The sequence below is a fragment of the Ascoidea rubescens genome, assembly GCF_001661345.1.
Source record: "Ascoidea rubescens DSM 1968 unplaced genomic scaffold ASCRUscaffold_5, whole genome shotgun sequence".
NCBI classification, from domain to species: Eukaryota; Fungi; Ascomycota; class Saccharomycetes; order Ascoideales; family Ascoideaceae; genus Ascoidea; species Ascoidea rubescens.
Genome location: NW_017962917.1, coordinates 255,835 through 270,614, shown reverse-complemented (window position 1 = coordinate 270,614; position 14,780 = coordinate 255,835). Strand labels below are relative to the sequence as shown.

Below are 14,780 nucleotides of genomic sequence, written 5' to 3'. Positions count from 1 at the left end.
GGCTGCTCCCACAGCTCCAGCTGGGAATGGGCAAGATGGTTGCTCTTCATCCTCTTTGTCATATTGATCATTTTCTTGTTTTTCGGCACAAGAAGAGTCAACAGATTCAGAATTAAAAAGGGCCAGACTCCTATAAGAGGGACTGCCTGGATAACTCCTCCTTCCTACTACCAGTCTCAGGCACAGTACAACCAGCCTGCCAACGGTACTGGAGCCTACGTGCCACCATACACTGCTGATGTTAACCCAAATGATGCTGGCTACTACGATAATACTGGTGTCTTCCATCCCAATGACGAAAACTTGAAGAGTGGTGGTATTGCTCCAGTCTACTACAATCATAACTCCCGCGACCTTAATGTGACAAGGAGAAGCTCCAATTCCGACAACTTTACCAGAAACTTCGACAATTATTACCAAAATGCCGGTGTTAGCTCTGCTCCTCCCAACAATAACACTAATGCCAATGCTGACACTAATACTATTACTGACAACAACAACGCTAACAACAACATTGAATTGCAAAATCTCAACCTTGACGATTCTGTATATGCAAGACCTCCAGGTCCTCCCCCTAATTTATCCGACCCTTCGCCATCCTCTCCATCTCTAAATCCTTTTGCCAAATCTCTCTCAGAAAGCACTGAAAATATTAAAACACTAGATCCCAGCTCTGCTAAAAGCCCTAAACCTGCTTCTGATGCCGATGCCGATGCAAACACTTCCTCAAATATTTCTCCAGCTCCTAACCCCAACCCTTTTGAACCAACAACTTCTCACAATGATTTGGCTCTTCCAGACTACCCTCCTCCAGCCTATAATAAACTTTAATAAACTTCAATAAAGATTTAATAATAATTTACAATAAAGCCTAATTTTGTTTGTTGTTTTTTTTCTCACTAAACTCAATCCTATACTATTTATTCATTGATCTGTTAATCTTCGCGTGCTTTTTTTTGGTAATGGTCGTAATACTTTTTTTTTTGCTCCAGTTTCATGGTTTTTTCTGTTGTTCTTTCTTCTACATTGGCTTTCCGGTCTCTGATACAGCTGCCACTTTATTCTCTATCTCATTTTTACATCCCTATATATCGAATCTCGTAGCCAGTCCAACGGATCCCTCGAATTATTTTTGATTTAAATTTATTTTTTTCCTCCGAAATAAACATTTAAAATTGACAAAAAAAAAATTTTTTTCAATTACTTTTACTTTTACTCGCTTTTTCTTTCACAATTTATTCTTATTTTAGATTATTTATGGAAAATAACGTTTTTTAATATCAAAGTCAATTCGATCTTGGAAAATTTTTTTTCTTTTTGTCCCCAGTCTTTTTCATTTTTCATTTTTTTTTTTGTTTCACTACGCATCTTTGCATGTTTTTCAATTCTTTTCCCACCCATCACTCATCACCAATCACACCTTCGTTCACCTTCACCACTACCAATACACTCTTCTAAATAAAAACAAAATAATGCTAAACAAAAATGATAACAATAAAACTGTTGATATAAACTATCAAAATCTTGAACTATGGCTAAGGTTGGCTAATGACAATAAAATCAATTACAAAAATAGTTGGAATGTAGCGTTAATCGATTATTTTCACGATTTATCTCTATTTAAAGATTCCTCAAACAACATCAACTTTCAAAGTGTTTCAACCACTTTAGATGGCTGTATAAAAGTTTACTCGACAAGAGTCGATTCTGCTGCTAATGAAACCGGTAAATTACTAACTAATTTATCCATCAATAATAAATCAACCACTCTAAATAATAATAACGACAATGGTAATCTTGATAATAATCTTGATGATCTTGATGATCCTAATAACGAATATAATACTCAGATAATTCGAAATTTAAAGGCTAAAAATTCAAAATTAAATAAACCTGTTAATACTTTAGTCAACTTTGCTCAAATAAAACTTAAAAAACAAGATTTGGAATTGCAAATCGATCCACTATTCAAATCTGCTTTAGCGAATTTCGATGGTGGTGGTGCAAAATCGTTGTTTTCAAATTTACTAGACATTGACAAATCTCAAAGATTAATCATAGACTCAACTAATACAAACCACTTGATTTCTAATAAAAACATCTATAGCGATCATAATAATCACTATAATCGCCATAATGACGATAATGATGATAACGATGATAATCACAATGATAATGACGAAAATTACCAAACTTTCATTTCACAATCAAAGGACATGGATTTTGAATACTTGAAAACATTTTTACCAACTTCTTCTCAATTAAACAGTTTCGAAGTCAGCCACTCAATCAAATATATAAATAACTTGACTTTTATGAGAAACCCAGGAAACAACGAAAACTCGAATAATCTCCAGAATGAAAACCAAAATGAGATTCGGAAAAACTTTGATGAATTGCGAAAAATTCAAGAAAAAAGTTTATATGATATAATACCTATTGATAATCATAACAACAGTAGCAATAACATTAACACTGATGATATAGAAAATGGTAACAATGATGATTATGATAATGACGATAATGAATTTCAATTGGATTTGGATTTAGACAATGATTTAGACAACATAGATATGGATATGGATATCAATATAGATATGGATATGGATATGGATATCAATACTAATTTGGATAATAATGCCAATACTGATGCTATATTAAATCAACTTCTAAATAATAACAATAATAATAACAATAATAATAATAATAATAATAATAATAATAATAATGATTATGATAATAAATTAGTTGAAAATGATGGAGAAATACTGTTAAATCGAAACATTGAAATAAATATTGACGAGATAACTAATAATAAAATAACCAGCAAAGAAAATGGAAAAAGTAACTTAAATATAGAGCTATTATCATATTTTGATAATATAATGCAAAACAATTGGGTAGGGCCTTATGAATTTGATTCATGGAAAGTTCGCAATATTAAAAAAATGATTAACTGGGAAACTTTTAAAAATCAAAATCAAGACCAAAATTTGAACCACGATCAACAAATTCAAAAGAAATCGAGGATAAAAAAAAAATCAGAGTTTCTAATTGATTTCTTTTCCGAAAACCCAGAGAATGACAATTTATTCGGAGATGAAAATATTAATAGCGAGTTGAAAACTATTGAGAATGATAACAACGAAATCGATTTGAATCTTTATTTGCCTAAAAATCAATGGGTAAGTAAAACACAAAACTTGTTGCCTGATGACAGGCAATACAATGGAAAAAAGTTTACAAAACTTTTTCTTAAAGATGAATTAATAAATTCTTACGTGTTTAATAAAAATATAAAAAAAATAAATAAAAATGGCAATAAAGAAATTGAACTCAATAGTAGAAATACGGAAAAAAAACAAGAAAACGTCTTTGAAGATGAAGATGCAATGGATAGAGTAGTTGCAGATGAGAACTTTTGGGCATCAGCATATCAAAATTCTGCCGTCGGTGCAAGAAATAGTAATGTAGATACAAACGAAAATGTGGAAATCAATGATCAGAACTTTTTTGGTTTTGGAGATGATGGAATTGATGATGATCAATATGAAGGGCTTCCAAATTCAATCTCAGGGTCATTGAACAGTAATTTTATCAGCAAGAAATTGAAAGACAAGGACAGAATAAAATACTCTAAAATTATGAAATCTATGAATGTGAAATTGTTGAAAGAAGATCTATGGGAGTGTTTAGAAGACTCTTTGAACAATAAAGATAAAAGCATTGAAAACATGGGAGAGAACAATGAACATTCTAGAACATACATATCCTCATCGGGTTTTTTGAACAAAAGACAGAAATTGAGCTTGCTGACACTGTTGAATGAAGAGCACGACTTGAAGTTCAGCTCAGTGATGACAAAGTTGTATGGCAAGTATGCTGGCTCCAAAGACCAGACAGAGATCTCCACCAGCTACTGCTTTATCTGTCTCTTGCATTTGGCCAACGAAAAGGGGCTTGAGATTGAAAACACAGACGACTACGAGGACTTGTTGATATCGACCATGGACTGAGCTGCAATCCAGCCCTGAATAACCCATTGCCTCTCTGCTGAATCTGCTTTGGTTGTGATTCGCCAGACCCTCGTTGATTATATCTGCGTCCCGTTTGGGCGACAAGACCGCTGAATCGGGATCTCGTAAAAACGGGGTCTGGGATGTGCTGTGCATTTCGAAAAAAGCTGCTGAGTTTCCAGCCTTTTCAATCTCTGCAATCAGAACATGAACCACGTCTCTTTTTTCTTCAGCGACCTATTTGTTCTTCTGAGTGCTGACTCAAGACTATCTCCTTCAATTGTTCAGTCTGTCAAGAAGCAAAAGATCATTGCCACGTCGACTCCCTCGAGATGGAACACCCTAGAGTTTAAGTTTTATTATCTTGTTGTTGTTGTAGCGGTGTCTTATATGTTTGCAACTGCGATAAAAATATCCAGAGCAGACAATCAGAACTACATTTACTATCAAAATTTGCTATCTGATGGTTGGATATTTGGAAGAAAAGTGGACAATTCCGATTCTCAATACAGATTTTTCAGAGACAACTTTTGGCTTTTGTCTATTTTAGCAGTATCTCATCTATGTTTAAGAATAGTTTTTCAGTTTTTTATATCGACTAGGAGAAATCTCTATGATTTAGTATTTGGTTCTCTAGTTATGATTGCACTTTATGGCTGCAACTTTTTGAAAATTTTTGTTCATTTATTAATCAATTACTTCATTGGTAGACTGTTCATTTATCTTGATAATAAGAATGACAGCAATAAAATTTTCAATTCAACTTTTACCTATAAAAGTGTCGGCATATTAATATTGTGGATTTATGGCATTTCGACTTTATTTGTGAATGATAAATTTAGATCAGTTCGATTTGGGTCAATGTTATCCTTTTTATCTCCACTTGATTCCTTCAAAGGTATTATTGAAAGATGGGATGTATTCTTTAATTTCGTTTTATTAAAAATGTTAAGTTTTAATTTAGACTATTATAATAGAATGACTGAAATAAATAATAATCTAAAATTAAATACAAGTAAAATCGATAAATCTAGAATTGAAATTGAAAATCCCGAATTATTAACAAATGAAAGGTTAAGAACAAATGCTCCATTGGACTTGTCTCAATATAGCTTTTCAAATTATTTGTCATATGTTCTTTATACCCCATTGTTTATTGCTGGCCCAATTATAACCTTTAACGATTTTACTTATCAGTCATTTCATAGATTACCAACTTTGAATTTGAAGTTTGTTATCAGATATGCAATAAGATTTGTCTTTTGTATATTAACAATGGAGCTTATTCTTCATTACATTTACGTTGTTGCCATTGCTAAAAGAAAAGCCTGGATTAATGATACGCCCTTTGAGATCTCAATGATTGGATTTTTCAATTTAAATATCATTTGGTTAAAATTGTTAATGCCCTGGAGATTTTTCCGTCTTTGGGCTTTATTAGATGGCATTGATCCTCCAGAAAACATGTTAAGATGTGTTTGTAATAACTACTCTGCTCTAGCATTTTGGAGAGCATGGCACAGATCCTTTAATAAATGGATTTTAAGGTACATTTATATTCCTTTAGGTGGATCAAAATCCAGAATTTTAACATCTTTAGCGGTTTTCACATTTGTTGCAATTTGGCATGATATTCAACTAAGGTTATTATTTTGGGGTTGGATGATTGTATTATTCTTAATTCCTGAAATACTGTGCAATGTTTATTTAAAACCATTAATTCAAAATCATCGTTGGTATAGATTTATTTGTGGGATTGGTGCAGTAGTGAATATATGGTTGATGATGATAGCCAATTTATTTGGATTTTGTTTGGGTAATGAAGGAACCAAAAAATTGTTGAGTGATATGTTCACCTCAATATATGGTGTTCAGTTTACGATAATCTCGACAATATGCTTATTTATTGCAGTTCAAGTAATGTTTGAGTTGAGAGAGCACGAAAAAAGACATGGGGTCGATGTTAAATGTTGATAATAAGCTAATGTTTCAGGGTTATATTACAGAGTATAAATTCAAGAAGATACCCACGTTTTTAAATTTAAGTTAATGTATGATTAAATATTAAAGCATTAATTTTTATTTTGATTTTGATTTTGATTTTGATTTTTTTTTTATTGTCATGTTAATTTTATTTTATTGTTTTTTTAAAGTATTCGATCAGTCTATAAATTGAGAAGCTAAAGAGAAAGGAAAAGAAAAAATATATATAAATAATAAATAAAAACAATGGAAAGATGATATTTGAAATAAAACAACCATTATACTAAAAATCAAAATAACAAATTACGAAAGCCGAAAAAAGAATAGAAAAAAAAGACCAACAAAAATAAAAAGAATAGAAAAAAAGACCAACAAAAATATTATGAATGATTTATAAAAAGTGAAGAAAAGAAATATGAAGAATGAAGAAAAAGGAAAAATGAAGAGAAGGTGATAGATATGAAATATGGAATAAGAAATATGAAATATAAAATATAGGGAAACTTTAATATAAAACAATTGAAATTTAGTTTAATGTTAATTTAATATTTTTAATTAATTATTATTTAACTGATTCCGATCATGGTCTTGCTTTTGATCTTGATTTTGATCTTGCTTTTGATCTTGCTTTTGATTTTGCTTTTGATTTTGCTTTTGATTTTGCTTTTGACGATTGAAATTTTCTACTTGAAAATTTAAATCCATTGGATTTATGTTATCTTTTGTAGAAGTTTTTATAGTATTTTGAGTAGTACTGGAACTAATTGATTTAGTTGGACTGATTTTGTGATTAGAATCATTAGAAAAGTTGTAAGAAATGAAATTATTTGATGAGGAATTTCCATAAATTGAAGGAGATTGATTTAGATAGAAGGGAAGAGAAGGTGGGAGAGTATTTGGAGGATAATTTAAGGAATAATTGGAAAGATAATTTGAAGAATAAAGTTGTGAATAATTCGAGGGAGTTGAGGAAAAAGCAGGAGGTGGATGAAAATGTGGAGAAGAATATGGGTTTTTTTGGTCATTGGAAGAGTGCAAAGTATTATTTCTGTTGGGTAGAGGTTGGAAAGAGGAAGAGGAAGGAGAGGAAAAGGAAGAAGAATCAGGTAGAGTTTCTGAGGGGTCATTTTGAGTGAGAGGATTTTGAACTTCTGAGTTATTGATTGAATTATTTGGTAATTCATTATTGTTTGATAATTTTCTTTTTGAGGATGAGACCTTTCTTACTCTAATTTTAGTTCCTATATTTTTCAATCTATGGGCTAAAATTGGGGAAGGCTGGAGGCCTGGAAAGTGTTTTGGAGCATAAACAGTTATTATATCACTTTCTATTGAATCTCTAAAGAATAATTTCTGTGGAGGGCCGGAGGATGAAGAAGATGATGAAAGTGAAGAAGAGGAGGAGGAGGAGGAGGAAGGAGAGTTATTTGAATTTGATATCGAATTGTTCAAGGGAAATTCATACAATTTAAATATTAGTTTATATTTTCCCTCGATTCTTATTGATAGATTACTAAAGACAAAGAAGGCTTTAAGGTTATTTGAGTCGTTTGCTAAAGTATTTAGAATTTTTTGGTTATTAAAAATAGCATCTATATTGCTTAATTTACTTAGATTTGAGATATTCTTTGAGTTCAAGATGTTAGCAGAGACAGAAGTGGTGCCAATTAAAGCATTTTCTTTTTTTTTAGTTAGAGATTCAGATACTTTTCTCTTTTTTATTGTTTTATCGTTTTTATCATTGGGATTAATGGTACTGGCATTATTGTCATTGCCAGTGTTGTCAATATTACTGTTGTTGATATTACTGTTGTTATCTGCGGTGGAGGAATCGTTATCTGGGATTGAGTCGCAGGAGACAGTACAGATCAAGAAATTGATGGAATGATCAACGACATTTTCACCATCCTGGTTGATTAGAGAAACAGTTAATACTGGGGAGGGATCTATTGTTCTTCGACCTGAAACTATTGAAAGCAAAAGGAAAATGAAAGAGAAATAAGATTTGTTAGACAAAAGGAAATAAAAATGAAATTGGGGTTGAAGGAGATCAATTAGGTTTATCCGAAAAGGAATCGATTCATGAGATAATACATACATTGTTTTGAGGAGCCTACAGCTCTTGCTTGTTTAGGTTGTTGAATTATGTTTAGTTTATATTTGGCCTCAGTGACCTTAAAGGCAGATTGGGGCAAGGGTTGAATGTTGTATTTTGAGGATTTAGGCATGTTGCATCTGAGAAGAAAAAGAAATAAGACGACTTCCAGAAGATTTGAAAAAGAATCTAAGAGAATGGATGGAATGGTTGGAGCAGTCGAAGGTAAGTAAGGTAGCTTTATAGTGGATCAAGATAACTGGGGAGATAGCGAGATTCAAATGAAATAATCTGGCGATGAAAAGGACAGGTTTGACTGAATAGAAAACTCGTAAAAAAGTGAGCGATTTGAGTGAAATTCTGAGAAATTGTAGAACGAAAACCCAAACACTTTAGATCACAGCAGTTGGTGAAAAAAAGAGAAACAGAAAGGAAAACGAAAGTGTTTAATATGATTTCTGGATAAGAGTAAACAAAACTGACCAACATAAGGGCCGCAAAAGAAAATCCAGTGCGAAGGAAACTTTCTCTATTGTGGATCCGGTGCAGCTGTGATGCGTGTCGCCCGCTGCACCCGCTGCACCCGGACATAAACCTTCCGCAGACGGACACATCCCGCCTCAGTCGGACACATCCGCGGGCCCCGTTGTGCGCGCGCCGGCATCTCACGGCCCTGAATGCTTGGGTTGCTTGCTGCGCGGTGCCAGCCGGTGCGTGCACGTTTAGCACGTGCTTTGCACGCGTTACTCCTCTCTTGCGGGCGCCCTCGGCAGCGTGAGCCGGGGCTGTCTTTTTATCCAGCTCTGGGGGACGCAAGAGCAGTCCGCCAGTGGTTATTAATAACACTGGCGCTCGCACGACCCAACGGGAAAGACATATGTTGTGAGCAGTTTTCTGGAAGCTTTACACCGAGACCAATCAGAAGGTGTGCGTATTGAATTTGCTGGGACAACTGCTGGCGGGTCACCAACTCCATCGGAATTCTGACATTGTACTTCTGAATTCGAGCCTGAGCTGAAATGATCAGAACACTTCCAGTCCTAAATCCAGCAGCATCTCAGCAGCCATTCCTTACCGTTTTATGCTTTCCCAACAAGAAAACTGCCCGTAGGGTGTCTTGTCACATGTCTTTCCAGCAAACGCTTTGTGTTTGCTCAACCCTCTCCCACACCTGCAGGGATGATGCTACTTATTACGTATTTCCGTTCTGATGCGAAACAAGGCTTATTCAATTTCAAGCGTATTGTTCTCAGATTTTGATCCCAGCAGGTGGATACAAGCTTCTTAAGTACCTGCGTGAGAGTGCATTAGAATGCGTGGAGCCGCGCAAACGGGTAACTTTAGCTCTTTTTTTTTTTCTTTTTTCCCGATTCCCAATTTGGTCGTCTTATCTGATTTTTCATCGCTTGCTTTTGGAATAGAAATATAATCATATCCATCGACGCTATGTTTCGTTTGCAGAATGTAAAATATCTTGCAAATTCTCTTATTCTTTTTGATTTCAAAAGAGCCCTTTCTATGAGCACATCCTCATTTTCCAGCTCTACTTCTGCTCCTGCCTCTCCTTCTTCGCCCACTACAAAACCACTGTCGATTTCAGAAAAGTCTTTGGATTCCTACAACCTTCTAAACACTCTCAATAACAAATTCGATTTCTTCTTTCCTGGCCAGAATATCGTCGATTTGGGCTTTGCTCCAGGCACTTGGACCAAACTAGCAATTCAAAAGACTAAATATTTCAATCCAAGCACTGACACCTTTGAAAGTATAAACAATGCTAAAATTCTAGGCGTCGATATCCTACCAAGTCAACCTCCAAATGGTGCATCTGCTATCCAAGGCAATATCTTCTCAAAACACCTTCATTTGTCAATTAAAAACTTCTTTTTATACAGTGAAACAGAACTAAGAAATCAGTTGGCTAACATCAAAGATGACCCAATTCAGCCAAAGAGCTACATAGATATGGAACAGTCAATTGACATCACTGATCAAACTTATAACATTATCAATAATATTAGCAGTCTTAAAAGTACCAACACTAATAACCAATCAGACTCATTTTCAATTAATGAATCTAACTACGATGATGCCAATAATGAGCTGATTGATTCAGTTCCCAATGATAATAACCTGGTAATAGATTTGGAATTTGAAATTGACCCCGATTTTCGCAACTTTTTATCAAATCTAGACAAAATTAATATAAATGATCCCCCTATTGAAAAAGCAAATGAAAAAATTCAACAAGAATCAATTCAAAAAATAATCAATCAAGAATCAATTCATGAATCCAATCAAAAGTATAATAAAAATCTTCATGAAAAAACTCAACAACTGAATCAAGAAACAATTCAGGAAACAGTTCAGGAAAAACCACAATTTCCAGTTGACCTCATCCTCAGCGATTTAAATTCTCCATGGGATCAAGACACTTATAAATATTGGAGCACAACAGTAACTGATCCAAGCCTGAACCTCAGAACGTTTCCTCCCCTACTAATCGACAACATTTACAAAACTGTTGACCTATTCGATGCTGCTTTGCTTCTTGCCATAGACATCTTGAAACAAAATGGCTCCTTCGTTGCTAGACTCTGCTCTTCCAACGAAGACCAACTAATCAATTCAAGATTGAAAAAAGTATTTGAAGAAGTTCATTACATCAAAATCTCAAAAGATGTAATATTTGTTTGTAAAAAAAAAAAAGATGGCCCAATCAGTAAATTACACGTCTTTACTAATGACTAATCCTTCAATCAATTTAAAATGAAATCAAAAATATAATCCAAATAATAGTTATCTAACTAAAAAAAAGTATATAAATTAAAAGAATTTAGACATAATTTAAACATAATTTAGACATAGTTTAGCAAAATTTTAACATAAATAAAACAAAAAAAAAACACTATTAACTGTTTGTATATATACACTAAATTTGATTTTATAAAAGTAACTCAATTACAATACTACCCTCCTCACTTGGACAAATCATTCAAAACTTTCTTAATAACAATCAATCTATTGCACAAATTATTCAATGTTTTATCTTTAATTAAAACTTCATTGGAAATCTCAATATTTGTCGAATCCTCAATGAGATTACTCATTTTCTTTAAAAACTTGTCAAGTTTTTCCCTAATCTCATCACTATCATAAATTAAGTTATTCGTATTAATAATTTGTTCAATCAACTCAATGAAATTTTGATTATTAAAATTTAATAAATAATCACTTTCAATTACATTACTAATATCAATCTTTTCATTCTCAGTCACAAATAAGTTTTGTAACAATTTCAAAATATCTCGTTGAAATTTATTAATATCTTCATCCTCAATCTTTTCAAAATCTTTATGTTGTATAAGATTGAACTTATTTCCTGGAATTTCAATTTTCTTAATCTTAATTTCAAACGGTTTGGATATAACTAAAACTGAGTGTGAACTATCTCTATGGTACCTTAATTCATAAACTCCCTTTTCAAAATATAAGAACTCATTATAAAATTTCAAGTACCCAATTTTATACTTTTTTTTCTCATCATTTGCCTCTTCAATTATATTATCAATTAACACGCCCAATGAGTTTGAAATTTTCTCATTTTTCTTATTCTTATATGAATCCTTTAAAACAGGAATCCAGTGTCCATTTGATGGTATCATTGTTTTTTGTTTAGATTTTGAAGTGGAAATAATCTTGTATAATCCAATCCAGTCTTTAATATCATGTTCAATCGGAATTTTATATTTAATAACAATTGGTTCTCCAACGTTAATATATAATGATTTTGAAGTTGGATTCACTTTCATATTTAAAAATTCAATTGAATATTCTTCATCTTTAGATTTGGAAATGAAAAGCTTTTTATCAATTATATCGCTAAAATCATTATCAATATCAGTGTCATGGTCATAGTTTTTACTGTTATTATTAATAATGGATTTATTATTTTTTTTGTTATTTTTTTGAATTTCACTTTTAATTTGAGAGGATGGATTTTTGTTTAAATCTTGACTCATTGAATAAGTTCTGATTTTTTCAAAAACATCAATTTTAGGTAAAATCTTTTTAAATTCAGTTGAAACTCCACTATCTTGTGAGACTTGTTGTTCACCATAAAGTTTGATCATATGAGGCTCTTCAACAAATTTAATTAATAAAATTTGATTTAAAGTCCAAACCATTGCTAGAATGAAAAAAAATGGAGACCAAGTAATAATGGTTAGACCCCAAATTGCCAAAATTCCTAGTAATCTTTCAGGATTATTTAAATATCTATAAATTCCAGATCTTGTTAAATTTGGCTGACTGAAATTTGATAGGGGCAAGAAGAAATCACCATAAAACCAACCAAATAAACCAAGTGTATTGATAATTGATTTATTGCAAATTAAATTTAGTATGATGAAAAAGACACCGATCGTTAGTCTTAAGGGGAAATCCATTAAATTATTGCTATTATTATTATTATTATTAGTGGTAGTAATATTATTATAAAACAATTCCTTAAAGGCCAAGACAAAAGTTAATGTATAAACAACCAAGTGACCTAGGTTGTAAAAAACACACCAATCATTAAAAGCGTCATTTAAGGTAAAATCGTATTTAAGATAAATTCTTGAATAACTTTGGTTCTTTGATTGATTTGAAAGAATATAAAAAATAAGGATTGAGAAAAAACACTTTGCCGACAAAGTTATTAAAAATAGTTGGAAATTATTATTGATAGAATTAAAAGATAATAGTGATAACAATGAGATAATTAAAACAGTTAAGGAATCATTTGGTCTAATAATTTTAAAATTACTGAAGATTAATAAAGGTTTTACTTTAAAGATTTTGTTATCAATATTATTGATTTGAATTGAAGAAATTGATATTGGTTCACCGTAAATTTTATTAATATGGGGTTCTTCAACTGAGTAAAGGAAAAAAAATTGCAACAAGTGAGCGAAAATACTGATGAATAAAATAAGGTAACTTTTAGTTAATAAAGCAAAGCCATAGTAACCTATATAACCGATCGAATACATTGGATGAGGAAACATGTTGAAAACCCCATTGAAGATTAAATGGTTATTAACTTGCAAAAAGAAAAAATCACCCCAGTACCAAGCATAGTCTTTGACAATATTATGAGCGTCAACTTTAACCCAAATGTTGAATAAAATAAAGGATATCCCAATAACTAGTCTGAAAAAATCCAACAAAGTCGATTCAAATAAATTGGTATTTAAATTCGAATAAACAGAATAAACCAAACAACAATAAACAGTGAAATCTTGCATTAAGATTAAATCGACCAAATGTCTAAATAGGATCCAAGAATTGAACTCGATTGGATGCTCAGATAAATTATAATTATTTCCGATCTTAGTTCTTAATTGAGATCTAATAAAGGACTGAATAAAATTGTCAGGAGTATCTTTATAATTATAATTAAAAAGATTTTTCTTGACAAAATAATCGGTGATGAAGTTATAATTTGACTGATTATATAGCAAATAACCAATACCTAGATTATAAGAAAATCTCCAAAAGACGTAAAAAAAAGTGAAAAAGTATATTTTAAAATTTGGATTAAAGTCGAAAAATTTTTCAAAGAAAAATAAAAAAATCAAATTTAAAGATAATAAAATTACGTTTAAGATATCAATTAAGGATTTTTTGATAAAGGGATTGAACAAGGTCTGGACCATATCGTTTGTCTTAGGAATCGGGAAGATTTTGTTGTCAGAAGTCTTACCAAAGATGATTTTGTTGTGGTTTTGGACAAATAGGTTGTTGTCCCTAGACAATACTTCGGGATTGAAATATTGATTTAATTTTTCATCGGGATCTGAGCTTTTATTGAGGCTGTTATTGTCGTCACTGATATCGTGTTTAGGTGTGTTATCAGGTTGATTGATAACGATTTCGTCTTGAATAGCAGTTGTCATGATTTTTGGGTATCTGTTGAAGATAATTATAACTTGTTATAATTAACAATTGCCACAAGCGACGTAGGTGAAAAAGAAAAAGCCCAAGGAGCTGCCACACCTATATATACTCGACATCGAGTGTGATTGTTGGGCGAAAAGTGAAGCAAAACGCAAACTGGCCAATGGGAGCCCGTCGCCGGCCCTGTCTTTCGGAACCCAGATCCAGCTGCTTGGGAGCAGTGCTGGAAGATTCGCATGTGAATGTCCTGCCGGCTTTTTCACATGCCAATCCGAGGGATCGGTGACAAATAGAGTCCAGTACGATGGTAGTAAGCACACACATGTGTATTTGCGTATAAATACATCTTTATGCGCATTACCTTTAGTAACATGTCCCTTCGCTTTGGAAATATATCTTTTGAACCACATAATAGACGTTCCGAATTGGGCATCTTGGACTATTATTATTCTCTGATAATCATATGCTAGTTATGTCGAGTCTGTGGATATATTCTGCATTTCTCAGTTGAACAATCAATCTTGTATAATCTCTTGATAACAACAATGAAGTCCGTTCAAATATCCTTTTTCTTGCTTCGAATCTTAAAAACGAATCCTGCTTTGAACCATTTAATTGGTGTGTTTTAGTATAGATATACCTTTCTTGAATATACATAATTTTTCGGGTTATTGATTCTTAATTAAAATCGATATTACAAGATTATTTAGTATTATGTAGAGCTTTTCATTTGCAACTTGCCC

General features: G+C 32.3%; 6 protein-coding genes across 6 annotated transcripts; 4 read left to right on the top strand and 2 right to left on the bottom strand.

Moving 5' to 3' along the window:
- Positions 1 to 12: 12 nt before the first annotated feature.
- ASCRUDRAFT_20958 (resistance to Congo red protein) lies at positions 13 to 303 on the top strand (the record flags this gene model as incomplete). Its single annotated transcript, XM_020189659.1, has 1 exon — positions 13 to 303. A coding segment is annotated over one exon (291 nt), but the record flags the coding sequence as incomplete, so codon positions are not given.
- Positions 304 to 1,472: 1,169 nt separating this feature from the next.
- Positions 1,473 to 4,016, top strand: ASCRUDRAFT_69919 (uncharacterized protein; the record flags this gene model as incomplete). Its single annotated transcript, XM_020191726.1, has 2 exons — positions 1,473 to 2,493; positions 2,749 to 4,016. The coding sequence occupies 2 exons, from the start codon at positions 1,473 to 1,475 to the stop codon at positions 4,014 to 4,016; spliced, it is 2,289 nt and encodes a 762-aa protein (XP_020047724.1).
- A 207-nt stretch (positions 4,017 to 4,223) lies between these two features.
- Positions 4,224 to 5,990, top strand: GUP1 (O-acyltransferase; the record flags this gene model as incomplete). Its single annotated transcript, XM_020193496.1, has 1 exon — positions 4,224 to 5,990. One exon carries the CDS (start codon positions 4,224 to 4,226, stop codon positions 5,988 to 5,990), a length of 1,767 nt encoding a protein of 588 aa, XP_020047723.1.
- A 564-nt stretch (positions 5,991 to 6,554) lies between these two features.
- ASCRUDRAFT_85700 (uncharacterized protein) lies at positions 6,555 to 8,602 on the bottom strand (the record flags this gene model as incomplete). Its single annotated transcript, XM_020194905.1, has 2 exons — positions 8,098 to 8,602; positions 6,555 to 7,960 (listed from the first exon to the last, which is right to left on the bottom strand). The coding sequence occupies exons 1-2, from the start codon at positions 8,225 to 8,227 to the stop codon at positions 6,555 to 6,557; spliced, it is 1,536 nt and encodes a 511-aa protein (XP_020047722.1). The 5' UTR covers positions 8,228 to 8,602.
- A 1,127-nt stretch (positions 8,603 to 9,729) lies between these two features.
- Positions 9,730 to 10,836, top strand: ASCRUDRAFT_17416 (uncharacterized protein; the record flags this gene model as incomplete). Its single annotated transcript, XM_020189486.1, has 2 exons — positions 9,730 to 9,988; positions 10,346 to 10,836. Coding segments are annotated over 2 exons (750 nt in total), but the record flags the coding sequence as incomplete, so codon positions are not given.
- Positions 10,810 to 14,109, bottom strand: CHO2 (phosphatidylethanolamine N-methyltransferase). The gene has a single exon (XM_020193060.1). It carries the CDS (start codon positions 14,034 to 14,036, stop codon positions 11,073 to 11,075), a length of 2,964 nt encoding a protein of 987 aa, XP_020047720.1. The 5' UTR covers positions 14,037 to 14,109; the 3' UTR covers positions 10,810 to 11,072.
- Between the last annotated feature and the right edge of the window lie 671 nt (positions 14,110 to 14,780).